General features: G+C 41.4%; 2 protein-coding genes across 5 annotated transcripts in view; one reads left to right on the top strand and one right to left on the bottom strand.

The window, feature by feature from the left end:
• Positions 1-27,380, bottom strand: part of mast2 (microtubule associated serine/threonine kinase 2) — a 264,070-nt gene that overhangs the window by 80,726 nt on the left and 155,964 nt on the right. The gene's annotated exons all lie outside the window — the stretch shown is intronic.
• pik3r3b (phosphoinositide-3-kinase, regulatory subunit 3b (gamma)) lies at positions 15,135-24,960 on the top strand (the record flags this gene model as incomplete). 3 transcript variants are annotated; one of them, XM_083887692.1, is made up of 7 exons in its annotated part: positions 15,135-15,169; positions 15,848-15,946; positions 18,398-18,578; positions 21,433-21,558; positions 21,650-21,969; positions 22,900-22,974; positions 24,762-24,960. In XM_083887692.1, exons 2-7 carry the CDS (start codon positions 15,876-15,878, stop codon positions 24,958-24,960), a joined length of 972 nt encoding a protein of 323 aa, XP_083743818.1. In that variant the 5' UTR covers positions 15,135-15,169; positions 15,848-15,875. The 3 variants fall into 3 exon arrangements, with proteins under 3 accessions (XP_083743818.1, XP_083743817.1, XP_083743816.1); XM_083887691.1 differs by lacking the exon at positions 15,135-15,169 and adding an exon at positions 23,203-23,373 and having other exon boundaries at positions 15,861-15,946; positions 21,650-21,819; XM_083887690.1 differs by lacking the exon at positions 15,135-15,169 and adding an exon at positions 23,203-23,373 and having other exon boundaries at positions 15,861-15,946.

Raw genomic sequence — 27,380 nt, 5'->3', positions numbered from 1 at the left:
AGTCATTTTTTTCAGAATTCGACGGTGTGTGCTTTGGTACACACGCCGCCGAAGGCGATTCTGGCGCCTCAGCTGCACACCGTGGGCATCCAATATTTTCAGCAGTCTCCTGATCGTCTCTTGAGTCACCACGTAGCCAGCCTGAATGCATTTCAAATGCATCATCTTGTATCCATGGAGCATGTCATATCTGGCCAACTGATCCTGGAGAAAGATTGCTATGTCTAGTAGATCTGAATGGGCTTTTCCTTCTGAACAACCACAAAGTCCTCAGGTGCCTGCGTTAAGTCGACAAACTAATGATAATACCATCTATCTGACTTAAAGACAGGACTATCTCCCAGTGATCCCCAGATCAAAGTAAAACTTGATTAAACTAAACAAGCCGTCCATGTTGTTATAAAAAAAATTACTCCGAAAAAAAGGGGAAAGAAATTTGCACGAAAAACAGAAAAAAAATTACTTCGAAAAACAGAGAAAAAAAATTACTCCGAAAAACAGGGGGAAAAAAAATTTGCACGAAAAACAGAAAAATAATTACTCTGAAAAACAGAAAATAAATTACTCAGAAAAAAAGAAAAAAGAAATTGACAGAAAAACAGAAAAAAAATTATTCAAAAATCAAACCAATAATTAATTACTGAGAACAACAGTTTTTTTATTTTTTTTTCAAGTGAATGCAATACGCTTCCGTAATTTTGTGTTCTTTGTTACCAATTTTAATTCCCTGTATTTGTCTGCAAGTTCTGACTGCTATCGCTAAAGGTTCTATAGCTAGAATAAAAAGAAGTGGAGATAGAGGTGACCCTTGAGGACATCCTCTTCTAATGTTAAAGGATTTAGACACCACTTCATTGGTTAGAGCCTCAGCCATAGGGTTTAGATGTAGTAGTTTAATCCAGTTTTTCCAAATCTGAATCACTCTATAACCTTAAAAAGATAGGGCCATTCGACCCTATCAAAGGCCTTTTCTGCATCCAGTGATAAAAGGCCTGTACCCTTTTCTCCTTTTTGGTTATGCTTTAATTCCACAAATTAATCATCCTGCGTTAACGCGTTAATTTTGACAGCACCTAAAATAAAGTAAAGATACCTGAATTTTGTACATAAGTGCAGTAACGTACATAAATTATTTGTACTTTGTTACATTGAAATGCTTGTACTAAAAAGAACAACTACATCTGTTACAAAGAAAACTAAAACTCAGAAATAGAGCACATGTCAGTAGCAGCAGAGAGTTTGACAGATCATGAGTCTCATGAAAGGAGTTTTCTCACGTGTTGAGAGGAGCTCAGAACAGTCGCCCACACTCCAACAGCAAAACCTTTTGGTTGTCTTGGTTCTTCTTTTGTTTCTTTTGAATGACTATTTTCATGCAGTGTAAAGCCCAATTTATACTCCTGCGTAAGGTGCTCTGCGTAGGCTACGCAGAGTCCTCTGCGTCGACGCAAAACCTGTCGAAGAGCCTCTGCGTCGTCTCCGGGTGCACAGAATATTTTTTAAGTGTCCGTCACTCCGTCAAGGGACAACGGAGACGACAAGAGCTGCGATTGGTCCTCAGGACAGGCCGAGCGAAGCTGCTCTGTGCCGGCTCACAATGAGCATTGAGCGTCCACAGAGGGCGGAGCTGAACACCGCCGACTTTGTCGCTGCCGAACTATAAATACGTCATATCTTAACACACACAGCACATGTTTAGACTCTTAATGGCCAATTTCTCGCCTCAAATTATCTTAAAACTGCGTTCCGGGACACAGAAAAGTGACAAACGGCCGCTGTTTCAACAACAACAGTCTTTCTCCCTCGGACGCCATTGCTCACTGTAGCCAAAAGCACAACAACCTTGCGCAGCGACCCCTACTGATCGGGCGGGAAATTGCAGCACCTATCCGTCACCACGACGCAGAAGTATAAAGGCTCGAGTGGTCTACGTGGTGACGCAGACGGATAACGCATTACGCAGTCGGAGAAGTATAATGTGGCCTTAAGTCTGTTGCAGGCACTGAGCTCCAGCAGCACCATCCTCATCACATGATGATTTAGATCTTAACTAGAATCACTGCCTCGCCTCCATACGCCTCCACCAACAGCCGAGCTGAAGGAAATAAATATGCTCAAAATCTTTTCTTAGCATGTTGCATAATAGTCAGAAAATTGTTTTTTTGCAGAACACAATGATGTCATCGTGAAGTCAACTTTTACCTGTGGGAGAAACACAGTGCCTAATAAAAAAGATTGGGTGAGTCAGTCTTGTACAGTCACACAGTCTGGAATGTGGTTCCACATCCTGCACACTTAGCTAAAGCGTGCCAAACATAGGGTGAACTGAATGTGTAACCGAGCGTCTGAATATCACCGTGACAGCCAAAGACCAAGATGAAACAGCAGCCCGGGTGCTATGTCTCCCAGCCCACATCACCACGTGCTCCCCTCCCAAAAAAGAAAAAAAAATCCCCTGGTTCCTGCTGTGCTAATCTGTAGGTACTGCCTTTTGATGAAAACCCCTTGATCCTTCTTGTTTTTTTCATGTTCAATTTTCCCCACCTCATTACTCTTGCAATGTCACAAGGGGCTCTTTGTGAATCACTGGCATAAACACTGAAGTGACCTGCAACAACTTTTATTCTGACATGAAAAGGACCTTCAGGTGGCAGGCCGCTGAAGTCAAGAGCCGCTCAATGCACAGTGAGTGTGCGTTTTCAGCCGGGGTGTGATCAGCGTTTGATCAGCTACATGTTAAGACGAGAGGTGAGGCGAGACACACAGCCGCTCTCTTATCCCACGCACAGCAGTTCTTATTGGCTGCAGCTTCTTCTGTTAACATGGTATTATTTATAGAAAAAAATAATAACTTAAAGCTCACATAGAGTGGTCCTGTTGCACATATAGGTTAGTTATGGAGGTCTACTTACATATATTAACTTGTTTTTATGGTCAAAAACCTCCTAGTTGCTGTAAACTAGCCGATAGAAATCCTCTTTTCTGACAGTGTTTTTCAGCCGCGATGTTTCAGAGTGAACTTTCACCCCCAGAAGACAGAGTCTTGTGATTGGCCAGTACTATCCAGCACATCCGTTCTCAGAAGCGCAGCGCCCCCCTCTGGAACGGCGGATGCACTGCTCCTCATTATCAAAACATTGTTTTAACAGTGTTTAAAAATAGCTTCTTCACAACTCCCCGGCGCAGTCCCTTTATGACTTTAAACCGGAGTCAGACCCAGAGTCAGAAGACACTGTTGCTCGTGAAACACCTCCACAACGGACGTTATTCTTCTTCTGCGGTTCAATGTACGTAACCGGATGTGCCCGGACTACCGCCCGGAGCAGGACAATCGGTTGTTCAGGAGAACCGCTACTTACGTAACTATTACGGGATTTTCAGTGATCTCGTTGAGCCCCGAGATTACAATAAAACACAACGTTCTCAGCAATGGCTGAACTGTTTGTTTAGAACCGTCAGGGCTTCATAAACAAGGTAATGACGCAGATACACACCAAAAAAAACAGCGTTAATAGGAAGTTCCGGTCTAGTTCCGCTTTAACATTACAATATATACAATCACAGAGACAGATTAAGATGGAGTTATAAATAAAGTCAATCTAATAAAAGTTATCATAAAGCAAAAAGTCCAAACGATCTCCAAACACAAGACTAAAACAGAGAAGATTGAAGAGTGAACGCAAGCACTAGAGAACGGTGGGACATCATTGGTCATGAACATACATGAAAATACAAGTGTGATGAGATCAGAATCTCTTTATTGCAATCAAAGTGTGTCATCCGGACGGTGCAATTTACGACACGTTTCACATATAAAATACAAGCGAACCGCACTATTGAACTCAGTGGAAACACGCCATCACACATTGCTGTCTGCAATTTAGGGCTGTAAAGTCCACTGGTCGATTTATTGGTCGACACGTTCTGGCTCGACCAAAATCGTGATTGGTCGACTCGGTTAAAACGTCATTCTATACTGTCGTCCAAAATTTGAAAAAATCTTTGACAAAAAAATTTTAGTCCAAAATTTTACAAAAACATCATACTTATACTATGTCGTCCAAAATTTGAAAAATATTTGACAAAAAAATTTTAGTCCAAAATTTTACAAAAAACGTCATTCTATACTGTCGTCCAAAATGTGAAAAAATCTTTGACAAAAAAATTTTTGTCCAAAATTTTACAAAAACATCATACTTATACTATGTCGTCCAAAATTTGAAAAAAAAATTTACCCAAAATTTTTTATCCAAAATTTTACAAAAACTTCATACTAAACTATGTCGACCAAAATTTAAAAAAAAATGTGACCAAAAATTTTTGGTCCAAATTTTACAAAAACGTCATATTATCCTATGTCGTCCAAAACTTGAAAAAAAAATTGACCCAAAATTTTTTATTCAAAATTTTACAAAAACTTCATACTATACTATGTCGTCCAAAAATTTTTTTTTTTTTTTGACAAATTGAGTATAGCATGTTATAGCAACCTAAGGAAGTGATTTCAATGAAAACAAAGTGAGGACCGGCCAAAATGTCCTCACTCCATAAAAATAACCTCACTTTGTTGGTTAAAAACAGTCACTGGTCCTCAGTATGCCGCAAGTACAAGAACACACACACACACACACACACACACACGCAGACACACACAGACACACCATCTACACAAATGACTGGACTTGCACTAAGCTGCACTTTGTAGTTTTATATATTTATACATTTTGCACATACTCTAGTCTTATATTTTGTTATTTAGTTATATGTTGTTGTTAGTCATATATTTTGTCGTGTTTTACATTGTTGTGTCTGATTCAAGTGTATAAGTCTTCTGTTGCGTTTACATTTTGTTGTGTCCTTTTAAGTGTTGAGTCTTTCGTCAATCTAGTTATTTTATCGTGTGCTTTTAAGCCGGGAGTCACTGCAAAATTTCGTTATGTCCCCATAATGACAATAAAAATTCTTGATCTTGATCTTGCCAGGAAAGAAGGAAAAGTAAATCAACAAACATGAACACACTCTGCACTCAGATACATTTATTGAAATAATAGGACATTATCTCTTTAATATTCATGTAGTCAGTCACATACAGTGTGACTCATGGCACTGAACTCATTTTCCCATTGGCTTTTGAATCCAGCTCGTGCACACACGATTGCGCGCACTTGGCCGGAAAGAAAATGGCGCCGACCACTGCGAGTACGTGAACGGGGTGAGATGTGGAATAATTCAAGGCAACAACTATAGTCTTTTTTTTATATACAATAATACGTATAGACAGATGTGGATTCACCGTTGTTCACTTTGGCAGGAATGCCCTGTTTAATCGTATTTAATGTTATTATGTCACGTTTGAATACGTTTTTTGTGTCTGTCCCCCCCCCCCCGCGCGAACCGCGGCGGTGGTTTGTCCCAGTCGTCGTCAGCCTCCTCTGGTTTCCTCCTGTCAGTGCTAAAGATGAAGCTACAGCGGCGGAACACAACATGGAGCTGAAATGTAGAGCTGGCATCTACTTTTCCCGCCGTTAAGAGGACGCTTTTGTCATATATATATATGTATATATGTATATATATATCTACATGTCTGTAGATATATATATATAAACAGAGGGCCTTCATGAAGAGCCCCAAGTTACTCGTGCTTTTATTATGTCGGAGGGAGCAGTCGCAGCCCGGTACTCGCTGTACACGGTTCGTTTATTTATTCCCGTCTGAAGCAGGATTTCAGACCGAAGACATACAAGTAGATAGGTAGGCTTATGTAAGACTTTAAAAAAAAAAAAATTACTAACCCTTTATATTATAATTTTTATCCGTTCGCATTTTAAAAACCGTTTTGTTTTTTGTTTTCCTTTTTTTGCGGACAAAGATAGTCAGGTTAAGCAATGTATAACACAGTTTGGACAACGGAGAAAGCCGGAGAGGAAGGAGACTGGAGGGACGTGATGATGCCCTACTCAACAGAGCTGATATTTTACCTGGAAATGGACCAACCACCAGGTAAGGAGGAGGGAGCAGGAGGAGGGGGCCACCGCCAGGGGGACACGGGAGATTTGTGTTGTGTTCAGTGTCTCTTTGAATTGTTGGAAGAGCCACTTCTGCTGCTGCTGCAACACACCCCCGTCGATTCTTGGCAGTATCTAGGTCGTCTTTCTTCAAGTGCTTCACTTCACTTCACCCAAATCTATATTAACTTGGCATAACCCCTTTAATTGCGATTTAGCAACATGTTGTGTACCTTGTGTTAAAATGTCCCAGCTACTTTAAACACATCATTGTTTCTTGTTCTCAGTGAGACATCTCGTTAATGCCCTGACACAAGAGCTCTCTCGCATAGAAATGCTACGTGACGACAGTGCTGTGTTCGCACATCATGCAACCGAAATCCGAGCACTTTGTGTATTTAATATAGAGTCCAGATAATCTTGGAATCAACCGTGGTTTGGTGCCAACCTCGGGAGAAGGGGGATGGGACGCACGCACGCACGCACGCACGCGCACGCACAGTATAACGAGCGAAACCGGTAATAAAACCTCCGGAGCGTTTTATAATCATACCATCCGTCACTGACGCGCAGCTATAACTGTGCGTGCCCCAATCTAACCAACTGTCACACTCAGCTGAATGTGTTTCATTCATTCATTCCCTCATTCATTCATTCATTCATTTGTGCCAGTGTCATCTGACCCCCCTTCTTTCTTTCTTTCTTTCTTTCTCTCTCTCATTGAATGGATCATGGCGCAGATGTGGGACGCTGTGTGTTGTTTCCAGGATATGCAGTTTGCCCGGTAGCTCTGTCCTTTTCCTCCCCATCATGTTCTGTCTTTCTCCGGCTGTAAAGGTCTGCAGACCTCCATCTTTGGCTCTTTTTTCTTCACGGATGAAACGGTATTCATTTACAGGGCTGACATGAGCAGATCAGTTGCAAACCCTACAATCATCACTTAGATTTTTTTAAGAAAACCGGCCTGTGCTCCAATTGTGGTGACTTTCCTCTTATTGTGAGGTTTAGTGAGTGGATGACAGAGGGACAGAGATACATTTATAGCTCTTTCATCCCTTTTATTTGAAGTACTCTGAAGTATTGTGTTCCCGTCATGTCTATAGCCACTTCCTGGTCATTTAAATACACAGTGCATCACACAGGGGACGTCATTGTTGTAACACCATGGCTCTGGACCTTGGCTGTTTGTATCAAACTCATTCATTCATTCATTCACAGATGCTGTCAATGTGGAGGCCATTGTCTTGGATGGAAAAATTGTGATTCACGTGTCATATTTTTGCTCCATGCAGAGAATGAACAGAAGGATGAACACAAAGGGATGCTGTGTGGATGTGATGCAGATTAAATGAAATTGTATAGCAACTGTGCTGAAAGTGATGGAATAAAATTCAGAGGAGGGTTGCACCTGATAATTCCTTTCAGTTTTGATTATTATTACGTTGCTTATTTTCTTGGGTAATTTGACAAGTTATTTTGTCCATTGGTCTAAAGTGTCAACCAGTGTTTTCCCCGATCCTCAAACATGACATACGAGCAAATTCATATTCATAATGAAGAAGCTGGAAAGCAGACAAGTTGGTTTTAGTTCAATGAAAAGGTACATGTCTGTCGTCCATTTTTCTGCACATGCATGTGTGCTTATGCGGACTGATTGTCGGTGTGTTTGGGGTGCTGGGCACAGGTGGAGTGCCACCAACCCCCAGTCCCAGGGGAGGACAAAGCCTGTGTCTCCACTGGCAACTTTATGTTAGAAGGGTGTGTGTGTGGATAAGGGTTTGAACATAGTTTCATCTTTCACTGGAAAATCACCGGCTGTAAGTCCTTAAAGGACTGTGCCACATGTTTATAGTAATTCCCATGTACCTCACATCTTCCTTATATACCTGGAGTGGACGTGGACTGCTCTGACATGGTGTTCGCAGTTGATCACTTGTGATGTAATATTGCCCTGCGTTATCTGCATTGTTATGCAACAGCACACAATGACTTTATCAACAATAGAAGCTGTAGAGCCACTTTTTCTGTTTGTGAGCAATGAACTGATATGATCTGAAGTTCTGCTGTTATGACTTAAACATATAGATTAAGATTAAGATTGAGATTCCCTTATTATTCCCGCAGTGGGGAAATGTCCAATTTCTGCATTTTAACCCATCCGTGAGTTAGTGAACACACACAGCACACAGTGAGGTGAAGTACGTGCTAACCCAGAGCAGTGAGCTGCATTCAGCGGCGCTCGGGGAGCAGTGAGGGGGTCAGGTGCCTTGCTCAAGGGCACTTCAGCTGCGGACAGTTCGGTGTTCGAACCGGCTACCCTCCGGTTTCAAGCTTGAAACCACTAGGCCACAGCTGCCCCACTATATACGTTATACATACATGTACCCTGTACATTTGCCATAGGGTCTTTTCTATTGTCTGGTCTTTTACAACAGATAATATGACAATTATTTCTTTTAGGGCTGCCGTGATTAAATCAAATACTAGATAAATCACCAGCTATCTTGATATATGATTCATCAGTTTGAGTGTCCTAAGCATAATCACTGTTTGGTGTATGACAACTTCTTATTTCTCCTTGATGAAAGTAAACCTAATGTTTATGTTTTTTGAAGATGTCATTTGAGGCTTTGAAAGCATTAACTCATCGTTATCCACAATTGTGTAACTATTTATAGATTGAATAAGAGTCGGTTGAAGGATTGATAGATGATGAAAATCAACTGTACAAAGCGTGCATGATGGGAATAGATGGAGTGATATATTTCAGGTTGAGGGTTCAGTTTTATGTGCACATCAATGCTAAAATAAGGAATAATTTAAGGAAATTAAGCAAAAGCCATTTCTGTGGAAGATTAAAGCACACAATGTATTAAGTTTCTTTAAAGGAAAATGAGCCGGTAACCTGTAGCACATACCTGCTGTCGGGTTCATGCACAGCAGAAGCAAAGTGTTGTCTATTTACATACAGGATGTTAATCATTATCATCTTAGATCATCATTAGATTGCGGGTTATAATCTCAGCATAAATTAAACCTTCTCTGATGGACACGTCACAACAAAATGCTCCCTGAACTCTGAGGCTGCAGTGTGACAAAAGCATCCCAACTCACTGTCCGTTTACTATCATTTACTATTGTTAACTATAATTTACTGTCCGTACTATCATTTACTATCGTTTACATCATTTACTATCGTTTAGTATTGTCTGTCATGACCGTGAGGTGAAGTCTTCCAATGTGGGCGAGAGTTTGCTCCGTTGTCTTGGAGATGGATCTGTTGACATGCAAATTAAGAGCAATGAAGAGTATTGCCTTAAAGGTGAAGTAAGTAGTTTATAGTGCCATCTAGAGGAGAGGCTGAAACTTACAACAAAGACCTGCTGCTCTGCTCACCCCCTCCCTTCCCTGAGCGCTACGGTATCCTCAAATGTCGTCCTCGTCATCTTTCTCCGTGTCAGCAGATGAGGTTCGTGAGGCGAGGGAGAGGGTGATTAACGCGGCCGTAGCAGACGAAGCGGAGAGAGAGGAGGTGGGACTTCTGCTACAAGTAAAGAGACGCTTGATTTGTTCTCTCGCGTTTGTCCTTACAGGCTCCCGTAGAAACATGGCTTCTCGCTGCTAACAGTGGCTATGCAACCGCGGCCCGCGACCATGTTATTTTACACGACTTTTTGAAACACTACGAAAATGAAACAAAAACTATTATACAGCGACAAGACAATGCAGGAGCACATAATATGTATAAAAAAGTGGATTTTGGGTTATATAAACCCATAAATACTACACATTGTCCCTTTAAATTATTTTCATTTTATTTTTTCGGTCTATTATATTAATATTGGACGTTGATAATTATATGGAACAAAAATCAATATGCATCTGGAATACTTGGACTAAAAAGATATTTGAAGGCATCGCTGTTGACTAATGGTTAAAGTCACTTTGTCACACTGAAAACTAAAACGGCAAGTCTTTTACACACATTCAGCTGCTGCCAGTGTGCTCATTGGAAGCAACCTGTTGATTTAGTGCTCCATGCTGCACTGCTGCGAGTGTGTATTATCCAGAAGGAATTGATATACTACTGGGTAACTCCTCCTCCTTCTCCTCCTCCCTTTTTTCTTTCTTTCTTTCCGAACCCCCCCCCCCCCCCACACACACACACACACACACTCCCTACCTCCCGATTGGTCGAGGGGGCGGGCCTCCATGCTACGATTAGTTAGTTTCTTTTAGGATCAGCCTTGCTGGCTCTATGACTTCAGTTACACAGAGCACAAGGCAGGAGGTGGAGGAGGTTGAGGAGGAGAGAGTGAGTGAGTGTGTGAGAGAGAGAGAGAGAGAGAGAGAAAAGGAGGGAGGAGGGAAACAGCTGAGAGACCAGTGGCACCATGCAGCTAATGGAGAGTAGGATGTTGGATGACGGTAAGAAAGAACAGGACTGATGTGTTTCTTTTTACCTGTCTCTCTCTCTCTCTTGCTTTGTCTGTTTCTTTTACTTTCTTTGCATGTCGCTCTTTTTTCTCTTTTCCTTTGTCACCTTTCATCTGTCTCCCTTTTGTTCCTTGTTTCTCAGTTGCCAAATCCATTTCCCCAATCCAATCAGTGCCCCTCTTTCCATGCATTTTTTCTTTACTTTGACACTTCTGTCTTTATTTAATTTTCGCCCCCTCTCTTTGGTCTTTGCAGCCTCCTCCTCCTCTGTTACTCTGTTTGCAGCACGCGAGCTGAAGCTGCAGAGCTTACGTCCGTGCACTCGTGTTCATTGTTTCCCTATTGTGCTTTACTGCTACAACTTATTGCTGAGAAATTTGTCAGTGCATTGACGGCAAGTGGCTTATTTCATCCTCAAAGCTCTTGTCACCACTTTTCAAATGCATAAACGGCTCAGTTTTAATGTGAGAAATCTCATTTTATTGTTGTCATAAGAACAAAAAGTGCCTTTAGTGTGGTATAACGCTGAATCTTGGTTGGAAAATGGAAAGGACTGTTTGCATGTGTGCATGCTTTCACAGCGGTGATGATGAAACACACCCACATACTGTAGATGCTGACACACACACACACACACACACCACCTGCAGCCTCTCACACACTTTGCTCTGATGTAAAGTTGTGGAAATAAGAGAGATTGAGCGGCAGGTGTCTATAGGGCTGTTGATTCATAGTCAATGCTGTGCACTATTTTCACTGTTGTGTGTGTGTGTGTGTGTGTGTGCGTGAGAATCTTTGTTAACAGCATTAAGTCACTGCTGTACCCTCCATCATCTGGAGTGGACACATGATTCTTTTAAAGCTTTCTGCAGGTTAATTTGAGATTGGCACTGATGCTGTGTTTGTGTCAAAGTGTGCTAACTGTCATTGTTCAGGAGAGCTGTGTGTGTGTGTGTGTGTGTGTGTGTGTGTGCGCTCGTGCCTCTGCCCTGTGTTTGTGTGAGGACAAGTGATATAGCTCAGTGTGTGTGGAAGAGCGCTGCTCCTTTGTCTGGTGAGAGGGAGGAGGGGACGGTTTGCACTGACAGTCCCCTTTGTTCATTCTCCCTTGCTTGGAGTGTGCGCTGCGCAGTAGTTGTGGCATTAAATTTCAAGATTTGTGACGCCACATTTGTGCTTTATTTTTTTCACATTTAATGACACTTTGTGTGTCCTCTTTGTTAGGATGGTTGTCATCACTTTCACTTGTTTCAAGCAGGATGCATGTTTTTAAAAAAAAGTATTTATTGATCTGTGGGCACAGATCTGTATACATGCTGCAGAGGTCAGTGGTTGTGATTAATTTAACGCTTTGAGTTTCTAGATGGACCTTTGCAACAAAGGTTGTGTGTGTGTGTGTGTGTTTTCATTGTCCCGTTGTTTCTACAGTGATGCTGAAGAGTTAGATGTTGACAAGTGTGTTTACCACTTTCATGTCATTGTCAGTTATATTTTTCTTAGTTTTTATGCTAAAGCAATTACAGCAAATTAAGCAAATCATTTTTTAGGTTTCATTAATTACAATTTTATGTTTTTTATGTTAGTTGCACATATTATAGATGTGTGTGCAAGTGCGTAAGTCGGTCGCTTCAGAGCAGTTCATATTGATGAACAAAAGTTTTGAAAAGATTTAAATATAGAGTGGAATTGAGTCATTAAAGTGCTGAGCGAGGGTGCAGCTGCAGAGTGACAGCTTCAGCTGCAGTAAATGACTGCCATGGTGGCTAGAGGGAGGAGGGAGGGAGGGAGGAGAGTGGAGAGGGAGTTGAGTGTGAGGAGTTTACAGTGGAACGGCACAGGAGGGTCGAACGAGAACAAAGAGCAGGAGAGGGAAGATAACTGCCACTGTGCAGTGTGCGTGTATATGCACCGTCCGTTCTCTAACGCAAATCTGCTGTGCAAGAAAAGATCCAGGTTGTGGATGTTTATCACTGTTAGATGTAAATTATCACAGTTCTACTGTCACACTTAACGAGTTTAGCAGTTAGAGGTACTTTTGTGGTGAAAGACTGTTTATGAGCTCACGGCAAGAAAATCCGACAATATTCACATTGAAGGAGCCGAGCAATAAGAGAAGTTGTTTCATTTTACAGTAGAAAAATCTGATTAATCAGTCCAATTAACTATTACAATACCTTACTTTGTTATTAATTGTGTAATTGTTGATGCATTATTGTAGCTCCTAAGAAAGAGCTGGGTTGTGTTTTGGAATGAAGTATGAAATGTGCTTTTTTTTCAGTCTATTTTTGGGGGCCCCTGGTGGCTGTGATGGCCACAGGAAAGCTCAAACTCTGTTTATACAAACAGCACATACATACAAGACTGCACATACATTTTTTTATCCAAAAAAAGCAGCACAATTGCTTAAATCTCAAAGGCTACAGTGTGATTCTAATGATTATAGTGACGTTTGTGCTCAATGTGAATAGGCAGCTGTTTGCTGACATGTTTGCCATAACTCTTTTAATAATGTCAGACCATGTCACATGTCCCCCCACATGTTGTTTTTTAAGAACCTGGGACAAATATATCTTTTGAATGCTTACTTACTTACTTATGTGTGCATGTGCAAGCATTAAGTGATTTATTTAGTATGGTGCTGATCCAGATGTGCTTGAATGCATATAAACCCAAATAGGCATTTACTTTATAACATTTATAAACCCATTAGACCCAAAAAGGTTTGGGTCTTATGGGTTATATTCAGGTTGACACCACGGCAATGCTACTATGTGTTAGCCTGTTAGCATTCAGAACCGTTTAATGTTAAATGCGTTATCGATTTTAGAAAGTGGTGGAGCAAGCATGACATTATTAGCAACTATAATCTCATGCAAGAATGAGAATTTAAGATATGAATCTTAAAAGCAATTTGTTTAATTGGCATACATGCTGTCCGAATGTAAACACAGCTTTGTTTGTTTCAATTTACATAATGTGGAGTACACGTGAGAGTTCTGTTGTAATGCCCTGACTGCAGTGCTGGATGGATGGATGGATGGATTGATTGATTGATTGATTGATGGATGCAGAAACAGCCTTGAGCGTGTCACTCGAGGCTCTGTCAGAGGTGACTGTTAAATTCCTCTGTGCAGGAGCACTTTCAGTAAGTCGGCCTGGTCAGTAAGGAGTGCAAATGTGTGGAACTCAGTACCTGAGGAGGTTAAACTGCTCACAACATACAAGGCCTTCACACAAAAAAAGCTACCTACAGCTGCCAACATTAAAAGAGAAGCCTGTTTTGATGTTAGAATACATGTATTGTGTGCATTTTTAAATTATTATTTTATTGCCTTTTTCACATCATGGCCAGGGGACTACAGATGAAAAGTAGCCTTCTGGCTAATTCTGGCTTTTTTTATGTAATCATGTGTTTTATGAAACAGTACTGTCCCCTTTTAAATAAACTACTAAGAAGAAGAAGAAGAATCGTAGAAAAAACCATTGGGAAGGTTGTAGGTTCAATGCTCGGCTCCACTCGTCAACATGCGAGACATTTAACCCCACACATTGCTTCTGACCGGCTGTGCTTGTATGGCTATGAAAGATGAGTGATAGAAACTGTGCTGTGAGTGTGAGTGAATGGGTGTCAATGGGTGAATGGCAAAACTGTTGCGTAAAGCAGCTTTGAGTGGTCGTCAAGACAAAGAAAAGATATCAATGCAGACATTTATAAAACACCCATAATCTGTTCAGTATCTGGTAGGGCTGAACGATATATCGTTATCGTATCGATATCGAGATATGAACATTCAAGATATTAATATCGAAAAAGCAACGATATAAACGATAGATTTTCCCCCGCGCTCGCCCTGCATGTACAGCTCCGGCAGTCGAAATAAACATCTTTTTTACGATTGCCCTTGAATGCACCACTACGGCCAGCCAATCACAAACCTTATTTCATGCTTGCTGGGGATCGACAGCTGAAGCAAACCAATGACAAAAATAGGAGGGCGGTCACGCCGGACAACCGAACCTTACATCAGTTTAACGATCCATTTTATTACAACAAACTCCGAACTCAAGACCCGCTGTCTGCAGACGTCCTTCTTCCCAGGGAAGCATACAGGTGATAATATAGCGCAGGAGACGAGAGGTGCGTTAGCTGCTAACCGTTAGCTGCTAATGGTTAGCAGCTAACGGTTAGCAGCTAACGGTTAGCAGCTAACGGTTAGCAGACTGGGATTTGAAGTAGGACCAACAGGTTTGCGCGATGACTGATAACGCATCGAACATTAAATTGGAGCTGCAGTAAAAATGTGATGATGAAAAATTATTTATTTATTCTTGGGTGACTTTATGTTAATGTTGATGACTGGCAGTGAGTTCTCATCAATAAAACTGCACTTTCCATGTGGAAAGTTTCCACAGTCTTTTGTATAATGTTTTTATTTTTCTGAAAAATGCTTGGTTTTCACCGAACCTGTAGTCATATCGTATCGATATCGAGATATCTGGCATGAATATCGAGATATGAAATTTTGTCCATATCGTTCAGCCCTAGTATCTGGTCAGTCGTAATATGTTCCCTCTTCCTCTCCTTCAGCTCTCCCTCCGAAGCCGGCAAAGACCCAGCAGCCCTCCTCGGTCGTGGTGGGAGGCGGTGGCAGCAACAATGGTTCCAAGGATGGGGGAGCAGGAGGTTCTCTGCAGGAGGCTGAATGGTACTGGGGTGACATATCCAGGTGAGTCACCTGTGCTCTGTGTTGAGATTTAGATCAGACTGTTTGATCATCACGTCTGGGTAATATCTGTGTTTGGAGTTAGTTGATAAACGTGTTGCGCGGGCTGAAATCATCAAGCATCTTGGTTTAATTCCAGTAATTTTTTTACAGTCTTTAAATTCTTTCTCATTCTGCACAGTGCAAGATTATCTGCGTGATCTTTGTTATAATGCTCCAAGTCTCTTAAGAGTCCTTGGATTTGAATTTCAGAATGAAGATACGTAAAAAAATCCTCTTGTAAAATTTTTGTTGAAAATGTCTAGAAGTGATGAATTGTAACTGTTAAGGCCTCAGAGCGACTTAAATGTAGGTTAGTTCTCAGCCATTGTGCACACACACACACAGTCAGATGAGTACCACACCTACAGTGGAGACAGCCAGTCTGCCACCTTTAACATGCACGCGCACACACACACACACACACACACTGTTGGCTGGGACCAGTCCTTCCAGTCTCTCCCAACATCGTTTTACTGATGGACTGTTTACTCTGAGGCATGTGGCTGTGGGGGGGGAAAGTCCTCATTGCCTGATGCTGATAACTGGAGGCAGACTTTTCAAAATGGAACACCATCAGGGCACACGCTCAGCTCAAGCAACTCGACACAAAAACAATGACCCACTTTTTTTTTTGTCTAGGGAGGAGGTGAATGACAAACTGAGAGACATGCCCGACGGCACCTACCTGGTCCGGGATGCTTCCACCAAGATGCAGGGCGACTACACACTCACATTAAGGTAAACTCTTTGTTTGTATCACAAATGGTGTGCTTTTCAAACCGCAGGGTGATTTTTGGAGGATTGGAAGGCGTGGTAGAGGACTTCTCCTGCTCCTTGTTTATACAACCACCCCTCTGCTTAACTACAGTTGCAGGAAAATCATGTGTTGAGGGGCAGTTTACCGACACAGAATCGTGATCATTTGGAGCCAATTACCTACTGCTCTGAAAATAAGGTTTTTCAGGGAGAACTGAGCAACTAGAACCTGAAACCAGCCAAGTTTGAGTTTCCTTTTCTAGCTTGAGACATGGCTGCCAGCAGAGACGCAAGGAAAATTTAGTTTTTGCTACTTAAAGGGGAAATAAGTAGTTTATAGTGCCATCTAGAGGAGAGGCTGAAATTTACAACAAAGACCTGCTGCTCTGCTCACCCCCTCCCTTCCCTGAGCGCTACGGTGTCCTCAGCTGGTCAAATGTCGTCCTCGTCGTCTTTCTCCGTGTCAGCAGATGAGGTTCTTGAGGCGAGGGAGAGGGCGAGCTACCGCGGCCGTAGCAGACGAAGCGGAGAGAGAGGAGGCGGGACTTCCGCTACAAGTAAAGAGACGCTTGTTTTGTTCTCTCGCGTTTGTCCTTACAGGCTGCGGTAGAAACATGGCGTCTCGCTGCTAACAGTGGCTATGCAACCGCGGCCCGCGACCATGTTATTTTACATGACTTTTTGAAACACTACGAAAATGAAACAAAAACTATTATATCGACTAGACAATGCAGGAGCACATAATATGTATAAAAAAGTGGATTTTGGGTTATATAAACCCATAAATACTACATAGCGTCCCTTTAAAGAAAGGCTCATATAATGAACTGCTTTATCTTAATGTTTGACATCTTTTATGACTGGAAAATTTGACTTCTTGTAATCCACTCACCCTCCCTGCACTGTAGTCCTGTACTGTAGATAATCTGCGTTTTTACTTCACAGCACATAGGAGATGTTGTTCCACTGCTGCTTCCATCAGGCAGTAGAGCAGCACCTGTTGTGTTGCCAGTGGGCTAAAAATGCTGACTATCTTAATGGACCTTGATGGATGAACGTGAGCGATTTACAAACTTAGATTTCCAGGTAGAACAGGCTGGTGTAACGATGAACTGATGAAGAAGTTGTTAACTGAAGCAGTCATAGATTTACTCGGGCCTGTTTGCACAGTGGCATAAGCAGGAGCACTTAGTGTGTGTAACGGTTCAGTGGTGAAGCCGCTTAAAAAGGCGATGAAAACCCTTGCATGAATGGTGGCCTCGCAGACGCACCAGAAACACAATGAAAGAGAGGAAGAACAATCTCAACTCTCAGTGATAATGTTATAATGTTACAGTAGCTATGATGTATAATATTATATTACCTTACCACTGATAACTTACGCTGATTTGATCCAAGGTTGATTAATCACATTCCAATTTAAAGTCATTAGTGAGTCTTTTATTTAAAGCGGAACTAGACCGGAAGTTCCTATTATCGCTGTTTTTTTTGGTGTGTATCTGCGTCATTACCTTGTTTATGAAGCCTGACGGTTCGAAACAAACAGTTCAGCCATTGCTGAGAACGTTGTGTTTTATTGTAATCTCGGGGTCTAGAGATCAGTGAAAATCCCGTTATAGTTACGTAAGCAGCGGTTCTCCTGAACAACCGATCGTCCTGCTCCGGGCGGTTGTCCGGGCACATTTGGTTGCGTACATTGAACCGCAGAAGAAGAATAACGTCCGTTGTGGAGGTGTTTCACGAGCAACAGTGTCTTCTGACTCTGGGTCTGACTCCGGTTTAAAGTCATAAAGGGACTGTGGCGGGGAGTCGTGAAGAAGCTATTTTTAAACACTGTTAAAACAATGTTTTGATAATGAGGAGCAATGCATCCACCGCTCCAGAGGGGGGCGCTGCGCTTCTGAGAGCTGACGTGATAGATTACGTCACTTCCAGATACCTGGCCAATCACAAAACAGGTGGGAAGGCTCTACGCTGGCTGGCCAATCACAACACACTCTTTCTTCTCGGGCGAGATTTATGGCTGAAACAGCGCGACTGACAAGCGCTTCGAAAAGGACAGATTTCAATCGGCTCGTTTACATCAACTAGGAGGATTTTGACCATAAAAACAAGTTAATATATGTAAGTAGACCTCCATAACTCGCATATATGTGCAACAGGACCACTCTATGTGACCTTTAATTTGCTGAAATCAGTTTCGTCTGGTGTCCCTGCTGGCACTCGTGCTTTCTTTACTAGTGAGCGTCCGTATCTGAAGCTGGTTCTCGGGCATTGAGGGTGCAGCATAGTCTTTGCTGACCGTTTGTCATTTTCTTATACAACCACACAAAAACTTAACTGGAACTAGTCTTTGGCAGGACTCGTGTTCTTTTTTTTCTGTGTACTGGTTTGAATATGGTGTTAATGTGCCCTTTTCATTTCTGTGCTCAGGAAAGGGGGCAACAACAAGCTGATAAAGATCTACCACCGGGACGGGAAGTATGGATTCTCCGATCCACTGACATTCAGCTCAGTGGTGGAGCTCATCGGCCACTACAGACACGAGTCTTTGGCTCAGTACAACACCAAACTGGATGTCAAGCTCATGTACCCCATCTCTCGCTTCCAACAGGTCTGCATACAATAACAAATTTGCATAAAATAATCTGGTCACCTGTACAAACACATGGAGGATTCCAATGTTTTTTTTTCAGTCTTGGGTGTTATTTAATTCCAACACTTTCACCTCATGACCAGATCTACTATCACAAATAGGTGTTAACATAACATACTATAACATACATATAATAATGTGGAAAAAAAGAAAAAGTTCCGACATTAATCCTTCAAATACGTGGTAGAGAGTATTTAATTTAACTTAATTAGTTTAAATCCTTCTGGTGACCTGTATTGGACTATTGTGAGGTTTAAGTGAAGCTGAGGCTAAAATGCTACATTTCTTAAACCATCTTCTTATGACGATGTACAGTCAGGTCCATAAATATTGGGACATCGACACAATTCTCTTCTTTTTTGCTATATACACCACTACAATGGATTTGAAATGAAACAAACAAGATGTGCTTTTGCAGTATGCTTTGGGTCATTGTCCATCTGCACTGTGAAGCGGCGTCCAATGAGTTCTGAAGCATTTGGCTGAATATGAGCAGATAATATTGCTACTTTTTTCCGTGGTCTTCCAGGTTTTTTGGTGTTGCTGATAGGGATGCACCGATCCACTTTTTTTCACTTCCGATCTGATCTCTGAATTTGGATATCTGCCGATACCGATACTATTCTGATTTGTATATATATGTATATGTATATCATCATTGTTGATTTTGATGATAAGGCTTCAATAAACTCCTTTATACAGGCAAGTATGATATTTACAACGACTTTTACAACGTTTACAGCGACTTAACAGACCCCTGGCGATTTTCTTTAAAAATTTTTACAATTCTGTTGCACAGAGTGAGATCCAGCTAACTTTATTTACTTTGAGCGGAGAGTCTCTCTCTCTCTCTCTCTCTCTCTCTCTCTCTTTCTCTCTCGCTCTCTCTCTCTCTCTCTCTCTCTCTCTCTCTCTCTCTCTCTCACAGACACACACACATATAAGCGCAGTCACAGACGAGTTGTGAATGTTCAATCTCACGTTTTTTGGCCAGTGATATTTTTTTGCCCGCCAAATTCACGTGACAACGGCCAAAAACCGGCATTATACCAGCTAACGTGAACCCTGGCTTGGAGGAGTGTGATTTTCATTGTTTTTATGCCGCCGTCAGTACTGTTCTCCTCAGCGAGCAGGCGTTTTAAAACGGTGACGGCTGGGATTACGTCGGCCGAAGAGAGCAAATTGCGGAGCTGAACTTCCTGGTTAACTCCTGGTCAATCATGCTTGCCTGCTAGCTGGCTGTAAACTGTGGAATGGATTTCCTGAACGGAGTCATGAATCATTACTCCGCGTCTCATTGAGACACGCCTCAGTTCAGGAAACCCATTCCACTTTTTGCAGCCAGCTAACAGAGCACTCAATCACTTGAGGAGACATTTCAGCAGACACACACACACGGACAGATCGGATCGGAAAAATCTCTATAGTTGGATCGGAGATTCCTGATCCGTCAATTATGACTGTATTGGAACCCGATACCGATACTGGATCGGATCAGCCCAAATGTCACTCCTGGAATCAACTCCAGAACTTTTCCCTGCTTAATTGAAGATGACATAACGAGGGAATAGCCCACACCATGAAATAGCGTTTCAGTCAATTGTCCCATTACTTTTGGTCCGCTAAAAAGTGTGCGGCACATATAGAAAGTGTTGTAATTCCTACACCGTTCACCTGATTTGGATGTAAATCGTTTCATTTCAAATCCTTTGTAGTGGTGTATAGAGCCAAGGAGAAGAGAATTGTGTCGATGTTCCAAGCTGCTGGTGATTCAAACTGCACTGTTGTTTACTTTCCAGTAATCTTGGGAGGCAGGGTGAAGCACTTAAAAACTTGGGTTAGCTGATTCACACATCTTACATTTGATTTGATTGACTGATTGATTGATTGATTGATGATGTAAAAATGTAGCTGTGAGTAAAATAGTTAAAGCGGCCATAGAACGGAAGTTCCAATTAACGCTGTTTTTTGGTGTGTATCTGCACCATTACCTCGTTTATGAAGCCCTGGAATTTAGAAACAAACAAAGTTCAGCCACTGCTGAGAACGCTGTGTTGTATTGTAATCTCTGGCTCAGAGAGATCTCTGAAAGGTACCTGGCCAATCACAAGAGAGTTGGGAAAGCTCTTGTTGGCTGACCAATCACAACACAGTCTGTCTTCTGTGGGTGACATTTCAGTCTGAAAGCGCGGCTGACGAGAGCTTCAGTGAGGAGAGATTTCTTTTGGCTCGTTTGCAGCAACTAGGAGGTTTTTGACCATAAAAACAAGTTAATGTATGTGAGTAGACCTCCATAACTCACATATATGTGCTATAGGACTACTCTATGGCTGCTTTAACATATTTAGAGGTACAACAATTGATGTTTCTCCTCGCTACAGCCTCCAGGTCTTCCCTTTTACCCTTTATCTACCAACCTTCCTCTCCACACACTGGTCTGAATGATTCCACTTCAAAATGCAGCAGAAGCAGGATCAATGAAACATTGGCCAAATCCTCTTGTTCTACATGCTGCCCTAAATAACTGCACAATTGCATTTATTATCACTCTACCTCCCTTGCTGGACTTGTTCGCCTCGTCTCCACACTGTCTCTGTTCACCCAGGACATTGTCAGTGGTTCATTAACGAACCTGGTTGCCTGCAGGTTGCCTGCAGCAAGTCAGTCAGGGAATCTATATGTAATCACTCTTAGCGTGTCAATCTTAACCATCTCTCTCGCACCCAGATCAGTAGTTATTGCTGTTTCTTCACCCTGTATTTATTTTCAGCTCACTCTCTAATGCTTACTTTTCTTCTCCTCAATCCCTCAGGACCAGTTGGTGAAGGAGGACAACATTGATGCAGTTGGCAAGAAACTCCAGGAATACCACAATCAGTACCAGGATAAGAGCAAAGAGTACGATAGGCTGTACGAAGAATACACCAAGACATCACAGGTACAAATGTATTTGGGTATTACGATGTTGTGTTTGCTAAATTTTGTGTCAAGTCCACCCGCTCAACACCACCTCTCTCCACCTTCTCTAGGAGATCCAGATGAAGCGTACAGCCATCGAGGCCTTCAACGAGACCATCAAGATCTTTGAGGAGCAGTGTCACACGCAGGAGCGCTACAGCAAGGACTACATCGAGCGCTTCCACCACGAGGGCAACGATAAGGAGATCGAGCGGATCATGGTGAACTACGAGAAGCTCAAGTCTCGGCTGGGAGAGATCCACGACAGCAAGGTACGACTGGAGCAGGACCTGAAGATGCAAGCCATGGACAACCGTGAGACGGACAAAAAGATGAACAGCCTGAAGCCTGACCTCATACAGCTCCGCAAGATCAGGGACCAGCATCTAGTGTGAGTACAGAGGTCTTATAACAAAACACACGCCTGTAATGTGATGATGAGACCAAGGAGATTTTTGTTAGAGTGAGATTGTGTTTGGCACTAAGGCAGATAGAGGACAAGGTCCTGTTAGCACATAGATTTGAGGTCTGAGGAAACTCAAACATATTGATGAACCATTTTTGGAAAGAAAGAAACATTTTGCTGTTTTTCATGCCTGCAGTCATGAAGGCAGTACAATATTTGAAAACGTTTGAAGTAGTATTTGAAGTGTGTACATGAAGGCTTCATTGAAGGGATGGCATGATACCACTTTGTTTGTGTCCAATCGTGATATCACAAGCAATTTCAAATACGCAATTCTCCAACTGTGTAACAAATATTCTTCTCCCTCAAAGAGGAAATATTTTTCCGATCCATAGATTTTTTGTATTGGACCAATACTGAGTATTAGTATCAGCTCATCCCCAGTTCATTATGGTTAGGTTTATTTGTTTTGCAAATAAACTCCCAAAACATGTAAATTGCAAAAATAACCAGTATTCACAGGTAAATAGCAAAATTCTGAAGTTTTCTGTAATTGTATCCTGCTGTGACCTTTCAGGTGGTTTTGAACTTCTGAAAAATCCTCTCAAATTCTTAATTTCTCCAAAAAGATAACCAAACACAGTTCAGACTAACCTGATAAAACAACACAGTTAATCACATTAATGGTGACTTCCCGTTATACCTGTGTCTGTGGTACGGCCCTGAGAAACGGTCGGTCAGTGACTGTGGGTCTGAGAAACAGTCGGACACTTCCTGCCAAATCATTGTGTGAAGACGTGGTCAGATCCATGTTTGTTCTTCGCACCATTAACCCAGCTGGAATTGAAAAGAGCCTTTCATAATGATTCCTAATTGTAGTAATGTTTCTTTCTCTCTCTCCACGTTTCTCTGTAGCTGGCTCAATCACAAAGGGGTGCGTCAGAAACGAATCAACGACTGGCTGGGAATCAAGAATGAGAACACAGATGAGTAAGTCCTCAGCCCACTTTTTTTTTTCCATCGGTTAACTCGTGACTGAGTTCATGACTTATGTGTTTATTTGCACGTGGTTTCTTAAGCTGCAGTGTGTTGACTCTGTTGCTGTACACACACAGTTTGTCAGGTTTCTGTTTATTAAGCATCATTCAGTTTCTCTCACTCGCTGAATGAATCCCGCTCCCCAGTTCACCACGTTTTCTCATCGTGTCCCTGCTACAGAAGCTACTTTGTGAGCGAGGAGGACGTGAACCTGCCTCATTACGACGAGAAGAGCTGGTTCGTCGGTGACCTGAACCGGACCCAGGCAGAGGACCTGCTTCTTGGGAAGCCAGACGGAATGTTCCTCGTCAGAGAGAGCAGCAAAAAGGGCTGCTACGCCTGCTCTGTCGTGTGAGTACACAAGATGTGAAACATTAGTTATACAGAGCAACGGCCACTATTTTAGCTATTACTGGTCATGAGGTATAGGAAAAAATAAAGAATATGAACTGCTATACCTGCACAATTTGAAAAAAAAAAAGTTTTTATTAAACAAATATTAAAATCAGCCAATAATTTACCAAATGAAGCAGCAGTAAACTAGCACCGGAGAGGTGTATCTTAATACACAAACCACATTTTTGAATTCCAAATCACTAATTTCTCGCCTCAAATGATCTTAAAACCGCGTTCTGGGACACAGAAAAATATTTATTTCAGGTTTGTTTTCTCTGCTGCTGTGTTCTGGCGAAATCCAAAGAGATTATCCTGTATCTGCGCTCGATTGCTCTTCCTTCATCCTTGAACTAACCGGATGTATGTCGCAGTAATTTGAATCTGAATTTTGAGAACTGAATACGAAGAGATATGGAGTGTTGAATTTGAATACTTCAATTTCAAATTATACTATTCAGATTCAGTTTTTCAATGCAATAATTCAAATTAAACAATACAAATTCAAATTATGTGATTCAAATTCAGTTTTTTAATGCAATTATTCAAGTTTAGCAATTCAATTTCAAATATAAATGATTCAAATTCAGTTTTTTAATGCAATTATTCAAGTTTAGCGATTCAAATTCAAATATAAACAATTCAAATTCAGTTTCTGGTGGCACATATTTCAGCCCATAGAGGTGGTTCACAGTAGAGCTGAAACGATTAATCGATGAATCGATTATTAATCGATTACTAAATTAATCGACAACTATTTTGATAATCGATAATCGGTTTTAAGCTTTTTTCATGATTAAAACAAGATTTCAGATTGTTTTAACTTCTTAAATTGGAATATTTTCTTAGTCTTTGCTCCACATAAACAAAGAAATCATTAAAACTGAATCATTTTGGTTTGTGGACAAATCAAGACATTCAAGAACATCGTCATTTCCAGGTTTGACAAACACTGATACAATATTTTTTTTTACATTTTCTGACATTTTATGGACCAACCGATTCATCGATTAATCGAGAAACTAATCGACAGATTAATCGATTACGAAAATAATCGTTAGTTGCAGCTCTAGTTCACAGTCAGAGTTTTGCTTTCTGATAAAATAACGTTGCAGACATAATGTGTGTGGTCCACACACACATGGGCACAGGGCTATGTGTCATTAACCTATAACAACCACAATTCAAAAGCCCTGAATTGTCCCTTTAATATAGAAACCGCAGTAATGGTGTCATTCACACATATGATTTTAAGCAAACAGTGTATAAGGACATATCTGTATCATGTGTTTGTTGATAAGTTGATGACACTGGAACTGAGCGTGTGTGTTTTGTGTGTGTCTCAGTGTTGAAGGTGAGGTGAAGCACTGCGTCATCTACAGCACACCTCGCGGCTTCGGCTTCGCTGAGCCCTACAACCTGTACAGCAGCCTGAAGGACCTGGTGCTCCACTACCACCAGGCCTCCCTGGTGCAGCACAACGACTCGCTCAACGTCCGCCTCGCATACCCCGTCTACGCACAGATGCCCTCTGGACACAGATGAAACACCACCGGGCCTGGGTCACACTCCCACACAGACAACAAACCGAACCCCCCCCCTCTTTGAGAATGGGGAGAGTGAAGGAAGGAAGGGAGGTGGAGGTGGGAGGTGGGTTTGGTACAAAGCTAACCCCCAACCCATCACCAGATCCGTTTTTCAAAGATAAATAGAACACACACACGTCAGCCACCTTGGAGTTATATATATTTTTACAAGAACCTTTTCAGAGGGCATTCTTTCTAAAGACTGCTTGATTTGCACAAGGAATTTTTAAATGTTTGTGAATGTGAAAAAAAAAAAACGTGACAGACAAGGAAGGAAGGAAGGAAGGAAGGAAGGAACCGGAGTAGGCAACTTCAGAGTTTCAGGTTGACCCCGCTGCTACCTAAACTCCAGCTCAGACTTTTTACTAGAAACTCAGAGAAAAAAAAACAACAAAAAAGCGAATGATGACAGAAGACGGCATCGAAACATTCCCATTTTACAACTTTTTTTTTCCACTTCAGATGATAAAATTCCAGCTTTTTTTGTTTTGTTTGTAGAGTTGTCTTTACCATGTTTCAGATGGTTCCTTTTTAGTTTTCCCCTAACTTTTGTTTGCGGTGAATGAGGATGAGATGAAGAAGAGAATGATGATGTCAAGTTTCCGTTTGTGTCGCGCTCTGTACGGAAAAAGCAAAAACAATGTAGCATAATATAACAAGACAGTGGACGCTGATTTATTATTATTTTTTCTTTTTTGTGAAGCGTTCCTCCGTGTAGACTGCTGCTGCTGACGGGTTTTAGAGGGAGGGGGGGGGGGGGGGTGGGGGGGGCCGCACTAAACAGTTTTGTAGTCCCGAGAAAGACAAAGGCTTTCTTTTTATACTAACTGTAGACGAGCGCTTTTGTTTTTATTTGTGTTTTTTTTTGCCAATTTGTTAATGGCAACGTCACAGATTAGAACCAGAGACCAAAGGTGGTGCAACGAGTCTTTCTTTCTTTCTTTTCTGTGAACAGAGAAAGGAGTAAAAAGCTAATGAATGGTGTGTTTGAGACCACACATAAAACAAGAGTTTTTGGGCACCAAACATCCTTTTCTTCTTCTTGGGTTGGGGGTTAAAAACCCACATGGTATGCAAACAGAAAGGCCAGAAGCTTCTGTAAATACAGATGTTTGAATAGGAAGTTTCTGAAGCGACTCCCCTCTGTGACCTCAGCACTCTGTACGTTGCTCTTTGGACAAACGAATTTGCAATTCACCACATTATAGCGATTACTATAAGAATGTGCTTTAAACCAGTATTTCCCAAACATTCTTTTTGGGGACCTACTTTTTCTTTTACTAACTACTGTGACTCAAATGGCAACATAAATGTAGCGACTAAAGACTTAAACATGCAATTTGATGACTGCCATGCCAAAGCTGCACTGCAGGTGCTGTTATTCAAAGGTTTGCACAGCTATGAGACCCGAATTACAAACACACAGAGCTCTGAGGTCACACACAACCAGACAGGAAAAAAGGTCAGTTTAAAAAAAGTCTGACATAAAACCTGAAAACCCATTTTTATGTGTGGTTCAAAGAAACCGAGTGAATGGTAACACGGAGTGTGGATTGGAAATTAGGGACTGTTTGTTTTTTTTGTTATGAAAACCTTCAGCGATAAATAAGCTTTGATAATACAATAATGGGCTTTTCTGTGTGTAACACAGATAGAAGCAACTTCCCAGAGCTGTAGACACAGGCTTTAAGGAGCAAATACTGAAAACTTGAAAGAACGTGTGCAATCTAGAATTGTGTTAATGTAGTTCAGCAGTCAGGCAGAAAGATGGCGATGCACTAAGGTCCAAGAGATAATCAAAGTGCACAGTTGTGTTTTGTTTGTCTGATTGCTTAGGTTCCTTTTTTTTAATTTTATTTTGTTCATTTTTTTTTTTTTTTTTTTTATTTGAGAACAGAACTTCAGAACTGCTGGCTACTTGACTTTATAACCAGAGAAAGCTTTTTTTTTTTTTTTTTTCTTTCAAAGACAAAATAAGCATCACACAATAAAATTAATCTTCAAAAACTGAAAAGAAAAATAACACTCTCTAATCTATTCTTCTATTCACTGATTGGCTGTTGATTAAGGAGAGACCTTTTTAATCAATGTTCATCCTCGCTACACTCTTTCATTGGCGTTTCCTTCCAAAATGAAAAACTAAGAAGAAATGAGTGGATTTCTTTCACCAGTTTCACCTCAGTGTCGGTCCAATAAAATACACATTTTCACTTTTGTTTCTTGTCTTAAGTAGTATTTAAAATTAACCGCCAACTGTTTTGTTCTTCTTAAGTGTGAATATTTTCCCCTTTCTTTGCTCCATATAACAAATAATTCATTCTAATGGAATAATTTTATTGTGGACAGAAACACCGATCAATATTTTATGACATGTCAACA

This window comes from Microchirus variegatus, assembly GCF_963457635.1.
Source record: "Microchirus variegatus genome assembly, chromosome: 4".
Taxonomy (NCBI): domain Eukaryota; kingdom Metazoa; phylum Chordata; class Actinopteri; order Pleuronectiformes; family Soleidae; genus Microchirus; species Microchirus variegatus.
Note: the sequence above shows the minus strand (reverse complement) of the source record. Positions and strands in the feature narration are given on the sequence as shown.